Source organism: Eretmochelys imbricata, chromosome 18 (assembly GCF_965152235.1).
Source record: "Eretmochelys imbricata isolate rEreImb1 chromosome 18, rEreImb1.hap1, whole genome shotgun sequence".
NCBI classification, from domain to species: domain Eukaryota; kingdom Metazoa; phylum Chordata; order Testudines; family Cheloniidae; genus Eretmochelys; species Eretmochelys imbricata.
The window spans coordinates 9,052,014-9,079,154 of record NC_135589.1 but is presented as its reverse complement, the minus strand read 5'-3'; the positions used below and the strand labels follow the sequence as shown (position 1 = coordinate 9,079,154).

Here is a 27,141-nt window from a genome sequence, read left to right as displayed (position 1 = left end):
CTAAGCTGTGGTGTGCCACAGGCAGAGAATAGGATGAACCGAGGTGCACCATTACCTGAGGCCCCTGCAGTGGCAGAGAATCAATTAGGTGAGATGTACCGATATGGTCCTAGCAAATGACCCCCACAGTCCCTGCCCTGGGGGAAAATTTCTTCCCAACCCCACCCGTTGTGATCGGTCCCGTTCTGCACTCCTTTATGAGAAATTGTCATATGGATGCTGTCTGTGCACATCTGCCCCCTCTGAAATTCCTGGTCTGATTAATGCCAGCCACAGCAGCCTGCCTTAAAGCTTGCTCTGGCCCACTTAGATCCTCACCTAATGCCTGATAAAGTCAATGGGAGTCTCTCGTTGACTCCAGTGAACTTCGAATCAGGCCTTTCATGCCTTGCCCAGCACACACAATGTGATGCACACCTAGAGGTAACATTTTTCACACCTTGATTGGCACACCTAGCCGCAGGTAGCACCCGGCTAGCAATTTAAGCGCATGCCTAACTTTAACCATGTGAGCGGTCCCAGGCAGGAATACAACTTTCTTGCCAAATCAGGGCCCTAATGCCTTGTTTGGTGGTTTAAAAGCCTATTTGCCTATATGAACCCACCCTTTTACCATTGTGAAATGCCCTAAATGTTTGAAAATCTACACCACTCTGATTTCCTTTGTTCTGGTTACTACCAAAATTATTAGCCTCTTTTCTCTAGCAGCATAGATGTGCCTAAAGCATTACGGTAGCAAAGTTGCATATATCAAAACAGAACAAAAGTTCCTGCTACCACAAATCTTACAAACGCTGATCCTAAAATCACTGCTGATGAAATTGGTAGCAGAACCCCGATCAACTTAATTGGGTGCAGGATTGGATCTTAAAAGCAAAAATAGATATGTTATGATTAACATATATAGCACACAATGGGGTTGTATAATCAACAAACATAGGCATTGTGGAACAGGTGGGTGGGAGAATTGGGGGTAATAGATGGGGGATTTGAAAGAGGAGCAAGGAGAATATAGGAGGAAATTTATCCCTGTGCAGAGGGCCAGCGCAAGACTGTGCAGCACTTAGGTCCTATTTTGAGGAAACGTACTGGGAAGTTGAACCAAGCAGACTTGAGTTGGCCGTGGACAAAGGATGCAAAGTGAGCAGTGGAGAGGGAGCCTTGAGCATAGTATAGGAAGCAGGATGGGATGTAGAAAATCCAGTAATCGCAACAGGAAAGTCCGTTAGAAAGCAAAAGTTTTCCCTTTAATCAGGCTGCTTCTGAGCTGAACTTTCTTCCCTGAATAAAATGCTTCCAGCATAATGAACAGAGGGGTGATTTGGTTTTGGGGTGGCGTGGGTGTATAAATTCCCAGACTGCAATAAATTAGTCATTGTGATAAGTGGCAGTGCTTTTATACTAATGTTAATTTAGTGGTTTGCATGTGTGAGGCATATGCTTCATTAGTATTCAGTGAGCCCAAATCCTTTGCAGCTTGAAGTGGATTTCTGATCTGTTGTGTAAGTGTAAATAATTAACTGTATTGTGGAAACACTTGATAATTGTTGAAGGTGAAGACAAGGTGAAGCCTGAAGCCACCAGGAGTGTATTTTGTACAGTATCACACCATTGGGTAAACACACAAGGCTGTCCTTGGCAAACTCAATGAAAGACAGAGCCAGGAAGTGCAATCACTGGAAAGGAAAATCTATCAGTCACTTTCCTCACTGCTTTCAAATACCGTTGTTTTTTCGTTATTTTGAAATGGCAGGTGAGAATGGCTGAGGAACAGAAGTGGAGCAGGTGGGCTTGGAGACGACTCAGGATGGCTGAAGAGACGGATGCAAAGGAGCCATGTGAGCTTGTGGGCAAACAGCTGGGTGAACCAGGAAGGTTTGCATACGCAGCTCTCTGTGGGATATCTCTGGCTTGCTTGTTTCCTGAAAAGGAGCAAAGGTAGGATGGTGCACAAAGCAGATTTTGTGCAGTAGCTGAGGCAGATTCTGATAACAAGCCAATCAAGTGCGTGGGATAGATTAGATTATATAGAAAAAGAGCCCCAAACTGGCACTAGTGGCTGCATGAGGCTGTCCTTCCAGAGGTCAAGGAAGAGGACTCTGAAGCATGCCATAGGGGCAGGCTGGTTTAATCAGAGGGTTTAGACCAGATCCTTTGAGGTGCTGAAGTTTATGGGAATTGAGGTTCCACTCAGGATCAGATCCTTTGTTTCTGAAGGTACATCCCTGATTTAGGAAGGGCCTGAGCTTACAGAAAAAAGCTTTCACTTGGGAAAGCTCACAAGAAAGCGTGCAGAAGTTTGTCATGTCCAAGATAACAGGGGCCTGTATTTTTTCTGATCAAAGAGGTTGCATTTACCTGGACCCTGCAAAAGGCCTATAGATCTTCTCAAAAGGAAGAAAATGTGCATCAGCTGGGCATCCATGAAAGAGATTTTGGGTAGAATTTTTGGAAGTGCCCAAGTGACTTGGGCTCTTAAATCTCAAGGCTTGTCTGCACTAGAAAATGTACTGTCGTAACTATGCTACTATGGTTATACTGCTATAATTATAGGTGTAACACGTAGTGTGGACACTCTTATTATAAGCATGTGCGCATGGGGCGGTATACCTGTAGAACTACAGCACTATAGTTATGCCTGTACGTTTCCCCACATAGACAAGCCCTAAGGCATTTAATGAGACTTAGGCTCCTAAATCTCTTTTGAAAATGGGACAATGGCACAAGTCACGTTGGCACTTTTGAGAATTTAACCTTTTCTCCTTACAGTGTCAAATACACCATACAACTGTGAATAAAACATGGAAACAAATTTTCCCTTAATCTCCTGGACTATCAGGCTGCCTCAGTTGTGTCGTCAGATCCTGGGTCAGGACAGTGGGCATTGCATTCTGGTGGTACAGAGACAGAGGTTAACTATTCTTTCTTCCCTGCAAGCATATATATATATATCACCCTTATCTCCCAGAACGTCAGTATAGAGCTTACACAAGTCAGAAGCATTTCTCTACATTTGATGCCTAGACAATGTTCATTTCTGGCAGGGAAGAAAATTAGGGGCTTGATTTATGTTTTCAGCTGTTTTAAACTCATTTTCTCTGTAATTCCTACAGTCAGAGCCTCTGAAATGTAACAGTATTATTCATATAAGTTTGTGCTTCCATAGCGCATTGGAACAGTAAGGAGAGATATATGGCCTAAGACTGATATTAGAGGTGTTCTTGGTTATTTTCTCGACCATATTTACTTTCCTTTACATCTAAAATTTCCTTGTGTTTCACTGCAGAGTGAGTCTCTTAACACTGCTCATGCCAAGCCCCAGGCCTACAAAGGGTAATGGTACTGTCCACTCCAGACTGCCTCCTTGCCTACACAACAGGCTGATCATGTTCAGATATTCTGCTGACTTTTCATTGGTGGTTTGATTTTTGTGTGAACAACTAGAGATCTTTAGAAGTTGAAAGTAAGGCCTGGTGAAAGGCCAAGAAAAACCAGTCAAGATCTCTAAAGTGCTTTACACGCATTACATTATATCTTGCACCACCTTTGTGAAGAATCCAAGTGTTATGATCCCCTGAAACAGAGAGGGGCACAGACAGGTTAAGTGACTTGTCCTAGGTGACAAAAGAGCCAGGATTACAATGCTAGTGTAACTTGTAGTCCTGCACTGTAATATACAGACCACACTGTCACCTCTAAATAGCAACGTAAAACACTCGCTTGACAGCTCAGGACGTTTTTTATACCCCTAAAAATTTTTTTTCTTTGTTTTCACCATCTTTCTTTAATAAACTGAAGCGGAGAAGCTGAAGGCTGAGGCTGTTCCTTGAATGCCTTTTAATCAGTGTTTGAACTCCTACCTAGCATCTAAAATGAAGGTGACTGAGGAAAGAGGAAATGATGAACGTTTGACTCGTATTGCTTGTGTTGTCATGCAGCTCTTTTAGGATGGAGTTCATTGAAGGCTTGGTGAAATGGCTGGAGCTGTCAGACGCCGTCTTGCCTGCCATGACTGCGTTCACCAGTGGTTTGGGTGGCGAGGGCGCAGAAACCTTTGCTCAGATTTTGCTGAAGGATCCTGTCTTGTCAAATAATCCAGTCATCATTACACAAGTAAGTTCATCCCTTCCCCTCTTCCATTTGGCTTGTAGATAAAGGCCTTGTCAGAGCTGCCTGTCTGTTGTTGAAATTCTCTTTCTGTAGTATTGGGCATAGTAAATCCTAATTCTATATGTATTTAAAACATCAGGTTACCTTCTGTTTAAAAAAAAGGGACGGGGAGATAGAGTGACTGACTTTCCACTCTTCTATTCATTCATCCATCCATCCATCCATTCCTATAGTGTGTGAGTCCTAGACATCTGACCTGGCTAGATTCCACTGAATAAGTGATGCCTAGAGTCTTTGATGTACACCACCCAGTGCATAAAGCCCTTCCTTCTAATGGGAGAACTATTAACCCTTTCACTGCTCCCATTCTACTGCTGCTCTGTTTTCCTCCTCCCCATTTGCATTTGACTGAAATCAGTGGAACGCTTAAGGCAGATCTATGCTTAAAAAGCTGCAGCTGTGCTTGCAAGTTAGTGAAGATGCAACTTTGCCGCCAGGAGAGCTTCTCCCATTGGCATAGTTAATCCGCCTCTGCAACATAGTTATACCGATGCAAGTTTGTAGTGTAGACCTGGCCTGAGACATGATGGGCCTGATTCTCATTTACAGTGAGTCCACTTTACTCAGCTCAGGCAGTGTAAAGGGTCTTAAAGTAAACGTACATACCTACTTTAAGGCTATGTCCACACTACAGCCTGTGTCAGCGTAACTTATGTCGCTCGGGGGTGTACAACAGAGACTGTTCTTGAATGTCCAGGGACTTTGTGTCTTTGGTTTGAAGAGAACAGTAGAATATAGGAGTCTTAGCAACTGATTCTCTCGGTGATTCTGAGACGAGGTTTAGAGTAGTTGTATTTCTCACTGGAAGAACAGCTGAACTTCTTGAAATAGCTCACATGAGGAATTATATAGGGAAAAGGTCACTATATGCCGATGCCCCCAAGACTTTTTCTGACGTAACTGGCAAAACACTTTGGTGGGTGGGAACCGCCACATATTCAAACTGAGATCAGCGTTTTCTTGTGACTCGAAGGTAAACAACCTAAGAGACAGACCTTTGACTGCTTTTATCCAGCCATTCTGTGCTTTCCTGTTGTCTCTGTATCCTGCATGTACTCACTTCACTTTTCAGAGTAGCAGCCGTGTTAGTCTGTATCCACAAAAAGAAAAGGAGTACTTGTGGCACCTTAGTCTCTAAGGTGCTACAAGTACTCCTTTTCTTTTCACTTTACTTTTGTGATTTATTTGATTGAGTTCTGATAACCATAGACTTCTGGAATTCAGTGACAAGTTCCTGTTAGTGCTATGGAGTGTGCTTTTTTAGGATTGTTGCTTGATAATTGTTGTGCAATGATGCCAAAGGGATGATGCATGAAGGCAGGTGGCTGAGTAGTCTATGGGGATGTACAGAAGTACTTCTTTTTACCTTCTGTTGCACATTGGGCACAGTCTGCCCAGGGCTGAGATTTTCTTTTCTTTGTTGTGAAGTGGCAGGGAGGACTGAACATAAGTCATATCTTGATGTTTGTAAAGACACATTCTTGTGGATATTACAGATTAAAGGCCATCTTCCGCTGTCTGTTCTGAATGCTGTATTTTTCTCCCCGTTGTAATTTTCTTACACTTCTGCTCTTAAATTCCCAACCCTCTGATGTCTGTCCCCATTCCTTGAATCTGTGAGGAGAGAGGCCAATTTTTATCAATGTCGTTAGCATTCTTCCCCATCTTCACAGCGTATTTTAAACAGAATCTGTCGATTGAGTGAAATCTTGAGGATTATGGGTATTATTTATGTTCATTTTGGGTGACTGATACAGTTGAGTGTTGGTATGCTGAATCTTTTAAGGACAGTTAGCTCTGGCAAGAAAGACAGTAGCGATACTATGAATGGAGATTACTTTGCACACATAAAGCAGCTCAGTAAAAATAAACCTTCAATGAAAACTAGTAAACTCTCTCTTGGAATGTGTTCAAATAATCTTTTTGTTGTAAGGAACTTAAAGTTGCTAGTAAACTTTTTAGAGAGAGAGTTATTAAAAGTGACCTGAAGAAAGGGCAAAATTGAGCTTGTGCCCTTTTTTATTTCTTTTTGGTATGTAAAGAAGAGCTGAAAGCTTGTTACTCCTGCTTGACTTGACTTAGAAATATCTAAAATATCTGGTTTACACTGTTTTTCTTCAAGGGACCTCCCTTGGGTGACCCTGAAATGTGGATTAGAAGCTCTCTGTTGTTGGGGAAAGAGTGTTGACTCTTGAACAAAACAACTTCTCTTCCTGCTGTTTGTTGGGTTTTTGAGTTAAATAAGTATTAACAAAAATATACAAAATCCAAAGAGTCTGAATAAAAATCACTTCCCTTTCTCCATTGGGTTTTTCACAAGTTTGGATTCTGTGGTGTCACAAAACTACTAGTTCTCTAGTTCAGTGGCTCTCAAACAGGGGTACATGTACCCCGGGGGGTATGCAGAGATCTTCCAAGGGGGTACATCAACTCATCTAGATATTTGCCTAGTTTTACAACAAGCTACATAAAAAGCACTAGCGAAGTCTGTATAAACTAAGATTTCATACAGCCAATGACTTGCTTATACTGCTCTATATACTGTACACTGAAATGTAAGTACAATATTTATATTCCAATTGATCTATTTAATAATTATATGGTAAAAATAAGAAAGTAAGGAATTTTTCAATAATAGTGTGCTATGACACTTTTGTACTTTTATGTCTGATATTGTAAGCAAGTAGTTTTTAAGTGAGATGAAATTTGCGGGCACGCAAGACAAATCAGACTCCTGCAATGGGTACAGTAGTCTAGAAAGGTTGAGAACCACTGCTTTAGTGGTCCATAGAGTTTTACAGGAGAAGCAGGATGTGAATTTCAAATGTAAAAAACAAGCAGTTGGAAGACTGTTTAAAAGAGCCCCTTATGCCAACTTCATACATGATAAAGAAGCAAACAAGGGCACAAAGCCAATTTCATTTTCTTTTGTAGATCATCGTAACACAACTTCTGCTGAGAAGGGAAGAGAAAGAACAGACTATTATTTTTGAGCTAAACTAATCAATACTTGTTTTGTTCCAGTTGACAGCACACACAAGTGTAGTTCAAAGTCTGAGACAAATAGAAACAGGTGGGCACATCTATAGCATCTGATATAAGCATTAGCCTCAGTTTGTCACTCAGTCAGTCGGAATATCTGCACCCACCTTTCAGCTTTTGAGACCTGCTTCAATCCACTAAACTGACAGGCCGACCATTTCAAAAATGAGTGCCGGGAGTTAAGCTCTATATTTAGCCACCTAAATAAGTGGCCTTAGTTTAAAAAACGCTGAGCCTCCTACAACTCCCATTGAAGCCACTTTTGCCAATTGAATGTGCTTCCCATCTAGGTCAAACCTATCAAGAATTGTTCTCTCGCAACAATCACCCCAAGGGTTTGCTGCCCAAGTCCTTCTCTTTTCTGGGTCAGCAGGTAACATCCACTTAGAAGTGATGGCTGGGAACAATGTCCATCATTCACTTAAATTACGTGTAAAGATTTTAAAGTAAATTGACACTTGTTTGCCTGTTCTTCTGTGAAAGACTTTCCCCCAGTCTGTTTATTCCTGCAGGGGTGGCAGAACAGAGAAACACTGGGGTGGCTCCACTCCTGCATAAACTCATGCGTGTCTGGGGTAGGGGGGAGGTGAGAGCATGACCCAGAGGGGTTAGAGTGGCCACTTTGGGGTCCAGGATTAGGCTGGGGAGCAGGGAGCAGGACCTTGTGGGTCTGGTACATCTCAAAAACAGGTATGAACACTGGGGATCGTCCTTCCCAGCCTAGAGCCAGCTGCCCTTCCCCTCCACCAAATCTCAGAATCTCCCGTCACTCCCTTCTTATCCCTCAGCCCTCCCTATTTGCAAGAAGCTCCTTCCCCCATCTGTATTCATGTAACTGATTTGCACATCTGAATTATACAGCAGAACCTTCTCCAACTGGGAATAATATTAGAGTCCAGGGAGTTACATTGGGTTTGGGAGTATCTATATTTTCCTCCTCTTGCATTAGCAATTGGCTAAGAGCAGCTTACTCACCATTTCAGATTTCCTATACTCGGGGGTGGAAAGAGGGTTGGAAGAGTTTCTAGAACGCAAATTATGCTTAGGCACAGTGGGACTAATAATCAAAAACTCCCTGGCAGCATCCTGGTTCTGCAGCATCCTGCTTCTTCAGCTGTGCTCCTCATTTCCAAAGAGATTCCAGGATTTTCCCTATAAAAATGCACGTCTGGCTTTTCTTCACAACGTCTTCCTGGTAGGCGAGAGAGAGGCATGTCAACTGAATCAGTACTGTATGCTGTGTGCACACAACCTTAAACATTGTGAGTGATGAAACAAAAGAAGAACACAGTAATAACAACAGCACTTTGTCCTTCGTTAGCACCCTCCATCTAAGCTCATAATTAATCCTCACAGCCTATATGTGAAAGGCCTCTATTACTCTGTCCATTTTCCAGATGGGAAAACTGAGGCCCAGATCAATTAAATTCAAACATCTTTAAAAGTGACCATTAATTCTGGTACTCAGCCTGAGGGTATGTCTACACTGCAATTAAACAGCCGCCACTGGACCGTGTCAACTGACTCAGGATCACAGGGCTCAGGCTAAGGGACTGTTTGATTGTGTTGTAGATGTTCGGGCTCAGGCTGGAGTCCGAGTTCTGGAGCCCAAGCCCAAAAGTCTACACCACAATTAAACAGCCATGTGTTTTTAACTGCTGTGTAAACCTACCCTGAGAGACCTGGTTTTTCAGAGAAGCTGAGCACCCTTAGCTACCATTGACTTCAGCTAGACCTATGGAAGCTCAGGACTTCTGAAAACCAGGCCTAATGTGCTCCAATTTAGGCACCCAAAACTTGGAGACCTCTGTTGAAAATCTGGTCCTAAGTAAGTTGACCAAAGTCACACAACATGTCTGTGGCAGAGACGGAACCCACATCTCCAGATTCACAAGCCCTGTATAATTGGTTGGTGCAATCTGATGGTGATATGATCATCTGTGATAAATTTACACACTGTTCCTTTATACATAAGTGAATTGTTCTACCATTTACGGGTGACTGTTTCTGCCCAATTACATATAGCAGGGTATGCATACCTTTGTGTTTAAAGCATCTGGCTTTGATATATATTGTTTTACTGAAATGATCCACCATGGCTTCTCATATTCATATACGGATATGCTGCAATCACTCAGTTATAGTGTATGTCTAATTCATTATTTTATTTAAGATTTTTGGGTAAAATGCCATCAAAATTTAACTTGTTTCATATTTTGTTTTAGGATCTTGTGTCCTTCTCTCTTAAGGATGGTGAGTGTTCTAATTTGTTTTTAACGAGCTTTTATAATATAGACTTATTGACATCACGTACTGTATAACAAAATCTTATTCCAAAGGTGACTATATCATCTCAACTATTATAATGTTGTTTCCGTTCTTTTAATGTCAGCAGCACGCTGTTTCCTTGCTTTAACTTCAAGAAAACCAATTTTTGTTCTGTAATATAAATGTTTAATAGTAACCTACAGTTAATGAATCTGTCCTGCTTGGTGATCTCCTTATCTCACTCTAACCTACAAGCCTCTTTCCATCATGTTTTAACATGCAAATGTGTCCTGTGTCAGAAAAGTTCTGATGCTAAATAATTTAAATGATTTATTTTTCAAAGAGGCTTGTGAAATTTAGGTACCCAACTCCCACTGAAAGTCAATCAGGCCATTTTGAAAATCTCCAGCTAAACTATTTGTTCTGCAAGTTACTTCAAGTACTGGTGACCTTTTCAGGGAATAAATTCTTGATCTCCTGTGAAGCCTATTTTGAACAAATGATAATATTTTTGTTTTCTTTCACAAGTGAATGTTTTGTTTTAATCCAGGAGGTGGATTAAATTACTGGAAAGATATAAAGAATGCCTAACTGTAGCAAAGTCTTCATTTCAGATCAATGGCTGCACTTTGCAACTGTGTTTTCAATTCACCTTTGCACAGGACTGAAGTTAATTTATTGTTGTTAAACCTCATCCACCTCAGGAGAAAGTGGCTTTTTTTCTTTGGCTTTCTCAGTTTATTTTTAATGGAAAACTGGAACGTTAGGCAGCTATTACAATAAAGGTTTCTACATCCCTCTGAAATAATACAAAGTAGTATTTTCATGGCTTTGCCTCGCAAGTTTATTTATCCCTGTGCTGGAAAAGCAGAAACCAAGCTGTGAGTTAGCAGAGAGGCAGGATGGCGCCATGACCTAGGGATGACAGTGGACGAGAAGCTGGATATGAGTCAGCAGTGTGCCCTTGTTGCCAAGAAGGCCAATGGCATTTTGGGATGTATACGTAGGGGCATAGCGAGCAGATCGAGGGACGTGATCGTCCCCCTCTATTCGACATTGGTGAGGCCTCATCTGGAGTACTGTGTCCAGTTTTGGGTCCCACACTACAAGAAGGATGTGGATAAATTGGAGAGAGTCCAGCGAAGGGCAACAAAAATGATTAGGGGTCTAGAACACATGACTTATGAGGAGAGGCTGAGGGAGCTGGGATTGTTTAGCCTGCAGAAGAGAAGAATGAGGGGGGATTTGATAGCTGCTTTCAACTACCTGAAAGGGGGTTCCAAAGAGGATGGCTCTAGACTGTTCTCAATGGTAGCAGATGACAGAACGAGGAGTAATGGCCTCAAGTTGCAGTGGGGGAGGTTTAGATTGGATATTAGGAAAAACTTTTTCACTAAGAGGGTGGTGAAACACTGGAATGCGTTGCCTAGGGAGGTGGTGGAATCTCCTTCCTTAGAAGTTTTTAAGGTCAGGCTTGACAAAGCCCTGGCTGGGATGATTTAACTGGGAATTGGTCCTGCTTCGAGCAGGGGGTTGGACTAGATGACCTTCAGGGGTCCCTTCCAACCCTGATATTCTATGATTCTATGGTTCTGGCAGTAGCCTGAGACTTGGGTTCAATTCTCTGCTCTGCTACAGACTTCTTGTGTAACCTCAGCAAGTCACTTAGGCCCAGATCCTCAAAAATGTTAGGTATCTCATCCCAGTGAATCCCGGGTCAGGCAGCTGAGCCAGTGTAACTACAGACGCGGTCATTGCTCATAACTCGGGCACTACCAAATTCACAGCCATGAAAAATGCTTCACGGACTGTGAAATCTGATGTCCCCACACGAAATCTGGTCTTTTGTGTGCTTTTACCCTATACTATACCAGTTTCACGGGGGAGACCAAAGTTTCTCAAATTGAGGGTCCTGACCAAAAGGGAGTTGCAGGGGGTCACAGGGTTATTGTAGGGGGGATTGTGGTATTGCTACTTTTACTTCTGCGCTGCCTTCAGAGCTGGGCGGCTGGAGAGTGGCGGCTGTTGGCCAGGCGCCCAGCTCTGAAGGCAGCACCCTGCAAGCAGCAGTGCAGAAGTAATGGTAGCAGTACCACAACCCCCCTAAAATAACCTTGTGACCCCCCACCCTAACTCCTTTTTGGGTCAGGACCCCTACAATTACAGCGCTGTGAAATTTCAGATTTAAATAGCTGAAATCATGAAATTTACTATTTTTAAAATCTTATGACCATGAAATTGACCAGAAGGGACTGTGAATTTAGTAGGGCCCTATTCATAACATTATCCAGCCTTTAGTCTTTCTGTGTCTCGGGTTCCCATCTGTGAAATGGGGCTACTAATTCTTCCTTGCCTTACAAGGATATTGTGAGAATAAATACATTAAAGACTGTGACATTCTCAGATCCTATAGTGATTGGGGTTAGATAAATACCTAATCTAAACAGATAGCACTTCACAGATAGTGGTTAACCTATCTCCATATCCGGTCTCTCACAGACTTGCTAGATGTTTCAAGCTGGTATCTTCACACGCACATCCTTAAAATGCAATGCCATCTTTCATGCCAAGTGCACCCAGAATACGTTATGAAAACAAGAGAACAATGCTGTGGAGATGTGCACAGGACAAGGAGTAGATCTGGCACAAAATGTTTAAAATCTAATCTGCTTAAAATATCTTTTTCTTTAGGGCTCCTGCTTCCTAGCCCCAGAGTAACTCTTTTTACCACTGAATGCTGTCAGATTGCATTGTCCATTCCTTCAGCTCATGCAGTGAAGAATAAGTGCAAACAGCTGTCAGCAATGTACATATACCAAAGCTAGCTTGTAGCTGGATCTGTTTTTATTATTAAACTCCAGTCTCCCTGTTATAACAAATGAGAAGCACCGAATTTAAAGCTTATATCTGGAGGGACATTTAGACAAGGTAATAAATCTTGCGTTGTCACTTAGATGTTGGGAGCTGCCTCATTTTCCCCACAAGTCTATTTCATATTGTTTTTGGCACTGGTCTTGCAGCAGCCTCTCCCTCCTGGGAATGAAGTTATGACCCACCTCTCCACAATTGCCAGTGCTCCCTTACTGTGAGAGGGTGACGAGAGGTCCTAAACAACTCCTGCTGTGATAGAGATTCTTTATCACGTAGGCTGTTATAGTGAATCTCTGCTGACAGTGAGGAGTTTTGTGGGCAAGGAATGCTTCACGATAACATGACTTAGGTGGGCACGTAGGTCCTGATCCTCAGCTCTTGTAAATCAGCCCAGGTCCATTGACTTCAATGGAGCTAATGAATTCACAGTCCTGTGCTTTACCATGTTCTAATTGGTGAAACCTCATTTCTCCCAAATCCGTGGATATGCTGGCATGAACTGAAAGGATAGACAATGCTATCTCAGTACTGTATAAACAGTCACCACCCAGAGCAGAGTGCAACATTTGCTATTTGATCTGATCTGATTAAAATTGATCGATTCCCTGTTTCCATCTATTTAAGGCTATTACGATGCCCGAGCGAGGGTGCTGATCTGCCATGTCACTTGGCTGCTGAGAATCCCTTTAGAGGAACTGGAAGTCTTGGAGGAGTCCCTACTTGAGAGCCTGAAGGAGCAGAAGGAGGAAGCGTCAGAGTAAGAGTGTTTGTAATAGAGCTTTGCGTCAGCTATGGGTTTACAACAGGCTCTTCTCCCAGCATGTAAGCTCACCGTGAATTGCCTGCATTTTAGTTCCTTCTCTGACACTCCCTCCTGTGACCCTAAGCTAGTCAATTATGGATTGATTTTTTTCAGAGGTGTTCACAGGTCCAGTTGACATGAGTTGGAGCTGTGAATGCTCAGCGCTCTGAAAATATGGGCACTGAGGACAAACCCTGCAAGATGCTGAAGGCCACCCAGCGCCTCCCTGGATTGGGTCCTTACCTCTCTGCCATCCTTACTTAAAGTGTGTAGCGCCCTGGTCAACAGACAGTTTTGGTTATTTCAACTGGAATACTCACTAGTAAGGTCCTAATGAGTATAAGTAAAGGTGGAAGAATGAGGCCCCAAAGTAAGTGCTATGTATTATTATCATTGTTCAATCCCAGTCTAATCCCCATCTCTACAGTAATGCCTCTGCCACTATGATATTACTACAGACTTTTAGCTTAAGTTCCTCAGCTGGTGACTTCAGTGGAGCCACTCTGGTTTACACCAGCTAAGGATCTGGGACTGGGTTTAGAAAGGTGTTTAGGTGCCTACAAATGCAAATAGGTGCCTGGTGAGATTTGACTTCAATGGGAGTTAGGCGCTAATCAATTTAGGCACTTCTGTAAATCTTGCTAGACACCTATCTGCATCTTTAGGTGCCCAAATACCTTTGTAAATCTGGTCCTTTGGTCTTAATATTTAAGATAATTCATTTCACCCTCATAATAAGAATCTTCATTATGAAACTGCCAAAGCAATAACGCCCTTGGATTGTGCTGGCTTGGGGATAGAGTGGACAGTACTTTAGTTGTTGTGCAGAGGGAGCCGGTGGAGGCTCAGCAGTGTGGTGAATGGTGTGTTTTAATTCACTTGCAGGAGATCTGCGTAAACACAACAAGTTTATTAGCTTAATCTAATCAAGTGCTAATAAACGCATTAATCAGTCTCAGTGACCCCGTGTTGTTCAGATGTCACCGTGGGTTTTCTGAACAGCTTGTCTCACAAACTTCTCGTTAATGACTTTATTGTAAAAATGCGTAGTCCAAATAATCTCAAAGGTTGTGAATGGCTGAGCAGGATGGGGTTTTACTGGAATCCAGGAGCAAGGGTCACTGTTGATGGATTTTTTTTGTACTGCGGCTGGTAGAAATGGACTCAGTCTCAGGCAGGAGTGTGTGAGAATGCACGTAGTGAGGGTGACATTTTTTGATTAGTTTGCAAAGTTCTTTACCCTTCGAGATGGTATTACAACAATGGGTCATTATATTTTGTTCAGACTGGAGCTCAGTTCCTGGGGTCTTAGAGGAACCACAACCTAACCCAATGGATGTTGCACGTGTGCATGACTTCTTAGGCCAGCGTTGTGTGCAGAATTTCATTATATACGTTAGAAGCTTTGCTTTGAAAACTTTCCTTTAGGTACTAACAACCAGATCATAAGGAAGAGGAGCCTTAAGCATTATTTGTGGGGGAGCGGATGGCTTAAGAGATTGGAAATTGGGATATGGAGTCTCTCGAGTTCACCTCTTAGTCATTGGTTCAAATTCAGCTATGGTCAGTCAGAATCAGACGTTGTTACTATTGGAAGCTTTTTGGCTAGCAGTCTATGTGAAACAATCTGGTGTCCAGATAACAAAAACTATTACTACCATTGGTCCCCTCGTTGGCAGTCTCAACAGAGAGGCCCCAGAGACTAAATAAACGAATGTGGAAACTGAGCACAACATTCATTCCTAAAGATGGTCCCTCCAGGTCTGGGCTGAGGAATATTGGCAAGGGACAGGGTGAGGAAAATGGCATTTAGAGTGTCCTACCTGGACTTTCGATAAATAGAAAATATATTTGCTAACACTCAGGAAGAGGAGTACATCGCTTTGCTATGCATCGAAATGAGAAGCTGTTCAGTACATCTCTTCATTTGGATATATTCCAAAGGATCCTTTTCGGTCAACCTCAGCTCAGATACCACCGGTCTTTCAAGGATTCCTTCTAGCCTGAGTTAGCAGGAGGGCACGCCTTGGCTGCAGTGGGCCTTACAATATGGAACTTACTTCTGACTGGCGTCAGTCTTAGCCCATTCCTCATGCTTTTCAACAGCCAAAGTCATCTTCTCCCCAAAGTGTGCTTTGGTATCTCCACAGTCAGCCCCATATTTATAGTCTTTCCTTCACCCCTGTCTTTTTTTTCCCCATGACAGGTTTCCTCCTCTCTGTCCTGGTGCAGTCGCTTTGGCCTTTGACCCACTATCTGCCTAGTTGTTTTGATGGTATTTTAAGTACTCTGCCCTGGTCTTGTGATGATGATAATGATGGTTATTTCTGTTGTGCTCTTACGCTGCCATTCACTGATCCTGTCATCGAGTCAGATTGCCCCCAGAGATCCAAACATGGGTGTCTCTTCCCGCCCACTCCCTGTACATGAGTTCAGCTACCACTACGTCAGTGCCCACAGAGGGCTCTTCGCAACATTGGAACTTAGCAGGGAGAAGGTGGCCCTATGTTGGTGGTGAGTAGGGCTAGGTGAGGGGTGGAAAATACAAAATCATACCCCACTCTAGCCTCACAGAGTTTCCTAGGAAAAGGAGTCCAGCATGAGGTTGCACTGCTTCTGCCTTTTAAAGGGGTTCCCTAGGACAGCCCTTGCCAGCCAAGACATTGGCAGCCTCTCCATATGCATTTTTACCCTGTACTTGTAACACAAAAGATTTGCTCCTGTATCTTCTGATGCAGAAACTTTTGCATGTGGCCCAGTGCATGCACAATTAGATTTTCAATATATGGGCATCTGTGACATACCCAGGGCACAGTTTAGAGTAACGAGTAGCTGTGTCACCGCGCCCTCTTACCTGGGGTGCGCTTTACACTGCTTTGCTGCTGTAGCCTCCGGTCTGGACTGTTCACCAACAGCCTTCAGCAGGTCACTCCCAGCTATGTCTGTGTGCGTGCTGCAGCCAGCCACACCTTGGCTCTTACCAGCCTAGGTTAAACTGCAGGGTGACCCCAGAACACTCCCAGTCTTAGATTTCCCCCCAGATATGTATGTCCTATACTGCCCAGCCTTCTCCTGGACAATACAAGTACGTTAAGTCCAGTGTTTCTTGAAGGTGATAATATGACAGCTTATTAATTCAAGTAGTTCTTCAGACACTTCAGTTTAAACACACTGGATTAGATAAAACAGAAAAACAAGTTTATTAACTACAAAGAGAGGTTTTAAGTGAATACAAGTAATGAGGCATAAAAGTCAGAAATGGCTACAAGAAAAATAAAGATAAAACTGAGCTAATGCCTAACTTAACAAACTATGTTAAATCAAAGCAGAGTTTTTCTCACCAGTCTTACTGGCCAAACTTCTTAGGCAAGGACCTCTTCTCCTGTTTAATGTTCCTTTGTCCCTTCTCATGCCATGAAATGATGGACAGAAAGAGAGGAGCGGATGCCTTGGGACATTTATTCCTCCTTTTTATGGTGTCAGTACCCCTCTTGGAAAACATTTCTAGCTGAGATTCAGGAGACAGAGTATCTATAGGTAAGTCTGTTCCTTGCTGGTTTTCCTACCTGTTTGAACTCCCATTGTCTCCCTTCCTGCTTGATGACTCTGTTTACTGCTTAAATGCACATTAAGCAGAGCACACGTTCTTTTGACAGACCTGCTTGTCAACCTCAGTTTGGAGCATATGTTAATAACAGCATACAGGGAAATCTTATAACTTCACATACAATGTTGCCATACACATTTTATCAGGACAGTATTGACTAGCAAATTGAGTCTTCAAATGACACCTTACAAGACATATCTTGAACAAACATTATTTCAGTAATGTGTAGGGAATGGATAAAGGGGTAGATTCTGTCACAGCATCTACATAGCAGTGTTCCAAATATTTAAATCACTGTTATTGGTATCTGACATGACAGATGTGAACTTCTGTGTTGTTGCATAGAGCACTAAATATTGTCTTACAAGAAACTGAAAAGTGTGACAAGTTATATATCAGTTGCATAATAAAATCTACTTACATCCTTTCATCATCAAGGTCAGGCTTGACAAAGCCCTGGCTGGGATGATTTAGTCAGGGATCGGTCCTGCTTTGAGCAGGGGGTTGGACTAGATGACCTCCTGAGGTCCCTTCCAACCCTGATATTCTATGATTCTATGATCACTGGAGAATGAGCTATAATTCTACTTATAAAATCTGGCTGAAACAGTTTATGGTACAGGAGAAGTAGTTGCAAATCTGAAGTCACTGAGGGCATAGAATAACCAAACATAGGCAGGTAATTACCCGTGTGGAAACAACAGCCTTATAACCCAACTATGAACCATAAAGTACAAGCCACTGTAAAGGCAGTGTGAAATACCAGTAATGTAGGAGCTTTCAAAGGCAGTGGGTGCCTGCTATAACCAGGCTGCAATGAAGGTTAAAGTTCTGCTGATGATAGTTTTATGATATTGTATTTATAGACAGGATTTAGCCGCCAACTATCCCTGAACCCAGATACCTTCCACCCCTCATTACCAGGCATGAGAGCTGGCCAGCTGTGTTCCTGTTCTCTTGATGTCTTTCAATTTCTGGTTAGGGAAACAAGAGGGAGATGTGCCTCTCTGCTTTGTAGAAGATCTGCTGGTACCACCAACAATTCTACTCTTTTCCATCCTCTGATGATAAAGCGTGGCATGGATAATTTCAGACAACGACAAAAGCCTTGCAAGCAGAAGATCATACAGACACCTGTGATGATGGACCATTTAAGGCCCTGCATTGAAAAGGGCAGCTATAACTCTTGAGCAGCTTCCCAATCTGTCCCCAGTAGAATCTTAGCATGTTCATTCATCCACACGGGAGCAAATACCATCTAGAACCACTAAGACTGAAGGAGTTCCATTAGGCAGTGAAGGTTCCAGTCCTGTAGGAGAAGGTACACTACCGCAGGAGAATATAAGCAAATGTTACCTTGGAATAGGGCACAGGAATATTCTCAGGAAATGTCGATGCTAGTTAGCAAAAATAATGGTATATTAAATGTCTTGTGTTCAGGGCCGTGACCTGGCGGGGGGAGATCTGCGCTCCTCTCCTGACTCTGACTACTGCGTGCCCTTACACAAGTCACTTCCCCATCTATAAAATGGGGGTAAAATCTACTTGCCTTTGTAAAGTGCAAAGAGATCCTCAGGTGACTAACACTGTCAAAGTGCAAAGGAGTAGTCTTATCATTCCGTGATAATGCTAGCCTCTTAACACACTTCTGTAACTTGTAAACTCTTTGGGGCAAGGACTGTCTTTTTATTCTGGGTTTTTTACAGTGCCTAGTACAGTGGCTCCTGGCCCATGCCTGGGGCTCATAGGCACTACTACAACATTAACCATTGTGGGTTTGTCTACACTGCAATTAAAAACCCGCAGCTGGCCTATGCCAGCTGAGTTGGACTCATGGGGTTCAGGCTAAGGGGCTGTTTAATTGCTGTGTAGACATTCAGGCTCGGGCTGGAGCCCGAGCTCTAGGGCCCTGCAAGTGGGGAGGGTTAACTGGATAATTAAATAACTGCACATGTAATAGACAAAGTGTCAAAAGATCCATTTGCCTATGGAATCATGCCACATGCACTTTTTCACGCAGACATTGGGAAATCGTAAGTTGTTAAAGATGTAGCCCTTAGTGGCAGCACAGATGTTCTCAGCTTCTAGAGGTTTTCTGTTGCATAATATGCAAAATGAGGTAAAAATAAGTAATGTTTTAAAAAGGATATATATATTTACTGAGGAAACCTTCACCCCTTTGATGTTGAAGAGAGTTTTGCCATTGACTTCAATGGTGCCAGGATTTCACCCACTGTTTCATTCTCTGCCTGTTGTGTTTAGCAAAACTGCACAGTACAAAAGTTTGGGACTTGCTCTAAAGTTTTCTTTATCAAACATAGAGAGTGCTTAGCAGGATTCCAAAAGGATTAGACAATTGTATGGATAATGAAAGTATCCACAGTTATGTTAGCTGGGATTTTTAAAAAATTCCAAGTTTGGAAGGGATATAAATTCTCATGTTTCAGGGCTTAAGCCAAACAATGAGAGGGTTAGGAAGAAACGTCCTCATCTTCAGGCCATTCCATAATTGTCCTCTGTACATATAACTTCATCCTAAGAAGCTGGTATTGGCCACTGTCAGAAATAGGTCAGTGGAGCCAGGGCTTTGGATCTGTGCTCCAGCTCCAGGCAAAACCCTGCAGCTCCACTGCTCCGGAGCTGCTCCACGCTCCAGCTCTCGGCTCCGCTCCAAAGTTCTGAGCGGACTAGTTTGGCACTTCCTATGATCCTATTTAACATTCAGTATTTCTTCAAAGACTGACAAACAAGGGCTGTGGTGTGAACCGATTGGCACTGACTAACAAAACTGATATTGATTCCTTATGTTTCATGACTGGTTTACGGTCTTACTATATTGCAGCTTAAATGCCTACAATAAAGGGCAATAATGACTGTATTTTCATAATAACATATGTCACAGTTCAAGGCAACTGCACCTGTATTTCCCTCTTGTGGTCCACCAAGGGCACCTACTCCAGTCTCCTGACTCCTCAGCTGTCACCTCCCTTGGGCGGAGACCTGAATCTCCCTCCTTCCTGACAGGGATTTTTCCTGGCTGCACAGTTCCTTGCCTACACTGTATTATTCCAAGCAAGCCAGAGTGCCTAACCTGGCCAGCGTCTATGCTTTGCATACTCTACGAAGGCTACGAACAGCATAATAAGTTACCACACAGCTCTTTCTAAGCAATGTGGCAAAGTTCCAAGCCTGTATTGGTGGGTCCCGTGCTTTCTGGCGGATTTGCTCGCTTCAGAGGTTTACGGCAGTCCTCAGTTTGGCTCCTTTTGTTAGTGGCACAAACCTGCCATTTACTCGGCTAACCTCATCACTGGCCAGCATGGGGAAAAGGAGGAGAACAGTCCCCACAGCCTCTGCTGGCTCACCTAATGGGTCGGGGGAAAGGCCAGAGACCTCCCCCTCTGGTGGGACCCACAGTCCAGGTCAACTTCTCTTATATCAAAGAGGGAGTTGGGGGAATGGGGGTAACCCGGGCCAACCCTCTACTCCGGCTTCCAGCCCAGGGCCCTGTGGATTGCAGCTCTCTATAATGTCTCCTTTAACAGCTGCGTGACAGCTACAACTCCCTGGACTACTTCCCCATGGCCTCTTCCCAACATCTTCTTTGTCCTCACCACTGGACCTTCCTCCTGATGTCTGATAACGCTTGTACTTCTCAGTCATCCAGCAGTACGCCTACTCACTCTCAGCTTCTTGCACACCTCTTGCTCCCAGCTCCTCGCACACACCTCACTAACTGAAGTGAGGTCCTTTTAAAAACCAGGTGCCCTGATTAGCCTGCCTGTCCTAATTGATTCTGGTAGCTTCTTAATTAGCTCCAGGTGTCCTAATTAGCCACCTTAATTGGTTCCAGCAACTTCCTGATTGTTCTGGAACAGGCCATTATCTTACTCAGGGAAAAGGGATCTGCTTAATCTGGGGTTCATATATCTACCTTATATCACTCTCCTGTAGCCATCTGGCCTGACCCTGTCACAGCAAGCACATTTATTCTTAAGGTGAAAAGATTACAGAGAAAACATCTTTAAAACAATGCTAATAAGCTTACCAGAAATCACCCCCCCCCCCCATAGCCAACTCCAGCGGAGCTCTGGCAGGAGTCAGTCCTTCAAACCCCACCAAGGGGTTTTTCTCTGGTTATAAGTTCATAATAGATCAGCTCAGAACTGCGTACGTCACCCTGTTTCTTGGGCCTTAGATCAGCAACCTTTGGGAACAGGTAATCATCAGACAATCACAGAATACCACAATCTTTATTGAGCTATTTGTTCCGGTAATATCGCATAGCCATGAATTGCTACTCTATGAGCTTTCCACAAGGCAATGGCAAGAGCGGCGTATGCATTTACCAGTAGAATCACAAAGCAATTCTTCATTCTCTAGCAGGAGTCTCCATTTTGCAGTCTGGCTACATGTACCTTAAGCTATCTAGCACATGTTCACATCTCAGTTTACATGGATGCAAATGTCAGTGGATTTGCTCTGAGATAGTTGAGGTCAGAACTGATCCTGAGCATTTTGCTAAAAAGCCCAGTTTAAATAAAAGCTAATTTGATGGATTTGAGCACCTAAGTGTTTTGCTTCAGGATCAGATGGCAGGGCTCCAGCTGGAAGGAGAGAGTTGTTTGTGAAGCCACACGGGCAATTAGGGCATGTTGTGGACTAAGGCATGAGAAGGAGGATCCTCTGCAGCTTGAGTTTGATCAACAAGTTTGATCAGCAATTCGTGAATAAACAGAGCAAATACCTTTCCTCCGGCCATAAAATCTGAGACCTACTGCTGGTGTCCGAAGTTATTTGGAAGGGGCGGTGTCTAGGACGGTGCTGTAGCACTAAAAGAAAAGAAGTTTATATACACACAGAACATGAAAAAATGGGTGTTATCAAACATATCATACATGATAACACCCATTTTTTCATGTTCTGTGTGTATATAAATCTCCTCACTGTATTTTCCACTGAATCCACCCGACGAAGCGAGCTGTAGATCATGAAAGGTTATGCTCAGATAAATTGGTTAGTCTCTAAGGGGCCACAAGTCCTCCTTTTCTTTTTGCGAATACAGACTAACACGGCTGCTACTCTGAAATGCTGTAGCACTGTGATTCCCAAACACTGATCCCAGTACAAGCACTTTAGTTTCCTCCTTCCTTTGTTAAAGCTGAGCCTCTGAGCTGGGCACCCACGTGCTGCCACTGCCTGCCTTCTTACTGATCTTCTCTAACACCAGATCCTCAGCAGGTTTAAATCGGTGTAGCTCCATTAAAACCAAGGACCTACATTGATTTACACCAGCTAGGAAACTGCATGCCATCTAACCTGTAACTGGCAAGACCAGACTTCAGAGCAGCCTGTGATCCATTGCTGGTTAGAGTGGGCCCAATTAAACAGGAGCCAGTGGGCACTGGCTGACTCAGCCTAGGTCTTACTTAGCTATGCTGGTACGGTTGCCTGAAACACTTTGGAACCGCTCTCTCCAGTAAGGTATGGTGAGGTCACTCTCTGCCTGAATTTTGATTGTTTAACAGATCTAAGAATAGAAAGCTAAGTCCTCTACTAACAACTTTTCCGCAGCACAGAGAAAGGAAATGATTTGTTTTCCACAATCATTGGTTCTTCAATATCATTTTCTATCCCTCATATTACAATCGGCCCCAGTGGGCACCTGGCACCTCAGTATCCGTTAGCCAGTGGGGAGTCTCCAGCCGCCACAAAACAGCATCAGGAAGGCAACGCTCCAGCTTACTTCCCGCAGCGACTCTAGTTTTCTACTTTGATTTGATTTGTTGCTCGAAGGGCCTAGCAGGCAAGTAGCACTTTTTTCTTTTAAGTGTAGCTTTCATAAAAACAGCTATTAAATAGGATTGACTTGTAGCCAGTATCTAGAAAGAGAGGTAAATGAGATTACAAATGTGGAGCCTGCTTGGTTTTTTTTATTTGGGGGAGGGGTGTTAAGTCCAATTCCAGCCTCACCACCAGACATAGCCTTTAAAACTTTATTCACTGAGCCACAACATTTGCTGGAATCCTAATTCTTTTCTGCTCGGCATCTAACAGGCCTGGTCCAAAAGTAATAGTCTGAATCAGTATCATTAACATTAAGGGGAGATTTACTATTGACTGAAGTGGGATCAGCATCAGGCCCATACTGTACACTTAAGGCAAACCCAGCCCCATGTCAGTGAATCACACAGCTGGGGTTTACAGGCTTGGGCTTGCAGGGCTCGTATGGTAGTACTAAAAACAGTGGTGTAGACATTTGGGCTCAGGCTGGGGCTTGGGCTGTGAAACGCTCCCCGCTTCCTGGGCTTCAGAGCCTGAGCTCCAGACTGAGCCTGACCATCTATACCACTGTTTTTCGGACCTTAGCACAAGCCCACATCTGTAGATCTGGGATCTGAGACTCACTGACATGGGGTTTGTTTGATTTTTTTACCATGTAGACATACCCTTAGGAGTGCAATGAGTGCTTCTGAATAGTGAAGGATTCTCAGCCCTCGAGACTGTTTATGCACAGAATGTGCATCCCCCCAACTTGGAAATGTCCTTCAAGTCTTGAACTGGAGAGGTCCTCTCTAGGGATGAGAACAGTTCAGTCCTTGGTGTCTCTGCAGAGACCGCCAAAGGGTGCCAAGTAGTACAATCTCCATTGTGGGCACTTGTCTACTGAGAACTGGAGCTGCACCACCCTACTTATTTCATAGAGGCTGCTCAACAGCTGACAAATGATAATCGATCCAAACTGGGCTGGATTCAAACCTGAGACCTAGAAGTGAAAGGCTCTCTAGCCCATAATAGCAATCCCTAAGCCATCCACCCTCATGTTTCATCTGTAGGGCCCCATCCTGCTCAGTGCGACATTTTTGAATGGCGTGATCTGCACAGTACTATAAAAAAAGGGTTGCGTGTTCTGCAAACTTCAAGAGATCTTGTTTGATCACTGTTACGTGTATATAAGCAATATGTGGATGTTAAAATGCTTGCTTTTTTCATTGTACAAGCTGCGGTCCTGTGTTAGGATGGATTTTCCCGGTGAGTCACCTGTGTTGGGGTTTGTCATTAGTTACCTTGTTTCAGTTTAAATCTGTGGCTTTATTTTTGTGGTCATATGTCTAAGTGTGTTGCCGTAATGCACACCTGCATGACCGTGTTTACTGTTCCCAATAGTGAAATTCTGTGCTGTGAATCAGGAGAGCCCAAACGGATCTGGGTGTTGTGGTGTTATCTGTCAGACTCTCACGATTTTTATTCCCACCCAGAACTGCAGAAGCATCAAGAAGAAAGAAAGAAAGGAAGAGAAAATTGAGGAGATACTTGATGATTGGCTTGGCAACAATAGGGGGCGGAACAGTGATAGGTGAGGCTGCCCTGCAGTTTCTGGGACCTGACTGGGTTACACAGATGGTGGCAAGCGCGGAGTGGGAGTTCTGAAATGATTCATTGAGCAACAGCAGCTGTGCTTCCATCTTTGTACTAGTTCTAATTTTAACACGTTCATCGCTTGCAGTGTTGTCACGTTCCAGGTAGTAGGAGTAGTTCAAATCAGAAACAAGGGAAACTCCAAAAGCCAGGAAGATTCTTATGGGCTTTGCAAAAACAAAGCCTATGGGGCTAGGGGCAGTCAACCCTCATTTTTCTTCTCAGGCCAGCAGTAAGGTAATGTGACTCCAGTGACTTCTGGGGAGTTACTGTGGATTTACATGATGCAGAAGATGGGAGTAAATGTACTTTTCAGCCTTCCGAAGGTGATTTTCCAGACAAACTTGAGCTCAATCTCTCAGCTGGTCTATTAGGCAGAATTGTTTGGTGATTCAGATGTATACAAACATATGGCCAGTTCCTCAGCTCATGTAAATCAATGTAGCTCCCTTGGGTTTGATGGAGCTACACAGATTCATACCAGCTGAGGATCTGGCTCTTTAAACTTATTTCTCCTCGTTTACCCTGGTGTTAGAGAGAGTCAGATGCAACATCTTCTCTAGACTCTCCAAAATTAGAATAATGTGGGATTGGCCCAGGATTTTCTAATAAGAGATGGCTGGAATTTACTTTCACTTACACCAATGTTTCTCCTTTGACTTCCGTGGAGTTAATCCTCTTTTATACTGGTGATAGTGAGAAAACAATCCAGGCTGGAGACTCAGCGAGTGGGGAGGGTCTCTGAAAATCAGGGTTGGGTTAGTTGATGGAGCAGTGTGGGGAAGACTATACTGGATTTCTGAGAGGAGGGTGATCCCTTCCAGCGTCTGGTTCAGGTCCTTCCATGGGATGTGGTGGGTTAGCTCACTTCCTGGTGCGTGTTAGCTATTCTCACAATAGGAAGTTATCCCTTCTGCTGACACAGCACAAAGATATGAAAATCTGTTTGTCTTCCACCATCATCGTGCACTGAAATTCTCACTTGCCACACTTTTAGGTTTGACGGGAGGTCTTGCTGCCCCTCTCGTTGCTGCTGGAGCTGCAACTATCATTGGGAGTGCTGGGGCAGCAGCTTTAGGGTCAACGGCAGGAATTGCTGTCTTGGCATCACTCTTTGGAGCAGCGGGAGCTGGCCTTACCGGTAAGATAACAGATTTAGATTCTGAACCACCAAGCCACAGAATAATGTATGCAAAGTCAGGTACTAATGGCTGAGCTCTAGAGTGTGAGGTCTGCAAAGGGAATTGTGGACTAAACAATCTACTTGTACACCAGCAGAACTCAACCTCTGGTTCTTCAGTGGCTGCTGATCTTCATAGCCCTGGGCTGGCCCTCTTCTCAAGCCTGAGTTAGATGTTGTGCCGCACCCTGATGACAATGCAGTAGATTTCCCTGGGTTAATGGCAACTGGGTTAGACAATGCAGACAGACACTCTCATGCAGACAAGTTGCCTTTGGGATTGTAGCTAACCACAGTAAATGGAAACCACCTCAGTTTTAGCATTAAGAACTATGGTGTAATAGAGGACAGTTATTAATTATAGCAGATAATGCCTCCTGCTGCCATCCCATCTGATCACCCAAGCAAAGCGCTAAGAATTTGTTATTAATTTCTGCTGTTGGCGGCCCCTACCATTACTCTGTGATTTCTATACATGCAGGCTACAAGATGAAGAAACGAGTGGGAGCCATCGAAGAGTTCGAATTCCTCTCTTTAACTGAAGGGAAACAACTTCATATCACCATAGCCATCACTGGCTGGTTGTGTACCGGCAAATATGGTAAAAGCAAGACAAGAAATCCTAGACACAATTTTGGAAAGCCACATTTGTATTGTCAAAGATGGGAAGCAGTGTTTATATATGAATCGTGAAATATAGCAGGACCAAGCTGATTTGTTGGAACTTTAAATCCCTATCTGCTTAGGCTAGCGTGAATAGGTTCAAAATGTAAAAAGGAACGTTGGATGGCACTGGAGGTTTGGAGTAGAATTTGTGGAGTCTCACCTCTGGTCATCACGTCAAGTCCATCCAATGTTGGTAGCAACCGAAAGTTGTAATGGGTCTTGGGTACCTGATGTAAGTTATGTGTTCGGCACAATGTGCAGTGACTGTGAAGGCCTCAGTCCAGTTTCTCTGGAGCTGTGTTGACATCACAAAAACTACCATAGCAGCTGACGTTCTTTGGAACCTGAAACAGGACAGAATGACAGAAGAGAAGAATTTGCTAGAGATTTAAGGTTAAATACAAGTCTCCCTCTCTGGGTAGGCCTTTATTGCAAGTGTTCTGGTTTAACCCAAATTGGTGCCTTCTGTGAATGATAGTGCACACCAGCTATGAACTATCAGGTAAAGCTTCCCCAGCTCTCCTTCCCTCAACTGCAGTAGAACAGAGTTTAGTTACCAGTTAAAAGGTTTTCTTCATCAAGTGTTGACTATTCTGAAAGGGGAGCAGTGTTTAATGTAGGGGAGGGTCGTTACCTCAGCTCTTTTCCTAGGACCATCAGCCTTAGAGTTGTAAACCACAGTGCATGTAGTTTATCTGGGCTACGGTGTCTTTCCAGCTGTTCTCATGTGCCCTTACTGGCAGAGGTGAGATTTAAGCAGTCTGAGGGTTCCCGACCCCCTTTAAAATGCAGATTGTAGCCTCATCCAGAAAAAAGAGAGGGTAAAGCACAGCAAACTGCTAGCAGAGATAGTTATAGAAAAAGGGGAAGTGTTTCTATTAATAGATCCTGCTTGTGTGTTTGCTAGAGATGATCTGACTTGCGGGGATGTTGCCTGGTACCTGGCACAAAGTGCTTTAGCCAATTATTGGAGCTTTTTTTGTGCCTCACATTTATCCACCGGCAATTAATAGAATGCAGTTTCTTTTTCTCTCCCGGTCTCTGCCAGCTAAAGAGGTTTATTGGCAAGAAGGCTCAGTCAAGTAAACCATGTTGCATACAGTGCCAAAGGGGTGA

General features: G+C 43.6%; 1 protein-coding gene across 2 annotated transcripts in view; it reads left to right on the top strand.

Moving 5' to 3' along the window:
* Positions 1 to 27,141, top strand: part of TMCO4 (transmembrane and coiled-coil domains 4) — an 83,532-nt gene that overhangs the window by 7,658 nt on the left and 48,733 nt on the right. The window contains exons 2-8 of one of the 2 annotated variants that reach the window (XM_077837255.1): positions 1,754 to 1,938; positions 3,939 to 4,113; positions 9,438 to 9,465; positions 12,976 to 13,108; positions 24,020 to 24,117; positions 25,177 to 25,320; positions 25,841 to 25,960. In XM_077837255.1, the coding sequence (XP_077693381.1) occupies positions 1,760 to 1,938; positions 3,939 to 4,113; positions 9,438 to 9,465; positions 12,976 to 13,108; positions 24,020 to 24,117; positions 25,177 to 25,320; positions 25,841 to 25,960 (877 nt within the window). In that variant the 5' untranslated portion in view covers positions 1,754 to 1,759. Of the gene's footprint in view, positions 1 to 1,753; positions 1,939 to 3,938; positions 4,114 to 9,437; positions 9,466 to 12,975; positions 13,109 to 24,019; positions 24,118 to 25,176; positions 25,321 to 25,840; positions 25,961 to 27,141 lie in introns of those variants that run through there. The other variant, XM_077837256.1, reaches the window with a different exon arrangement.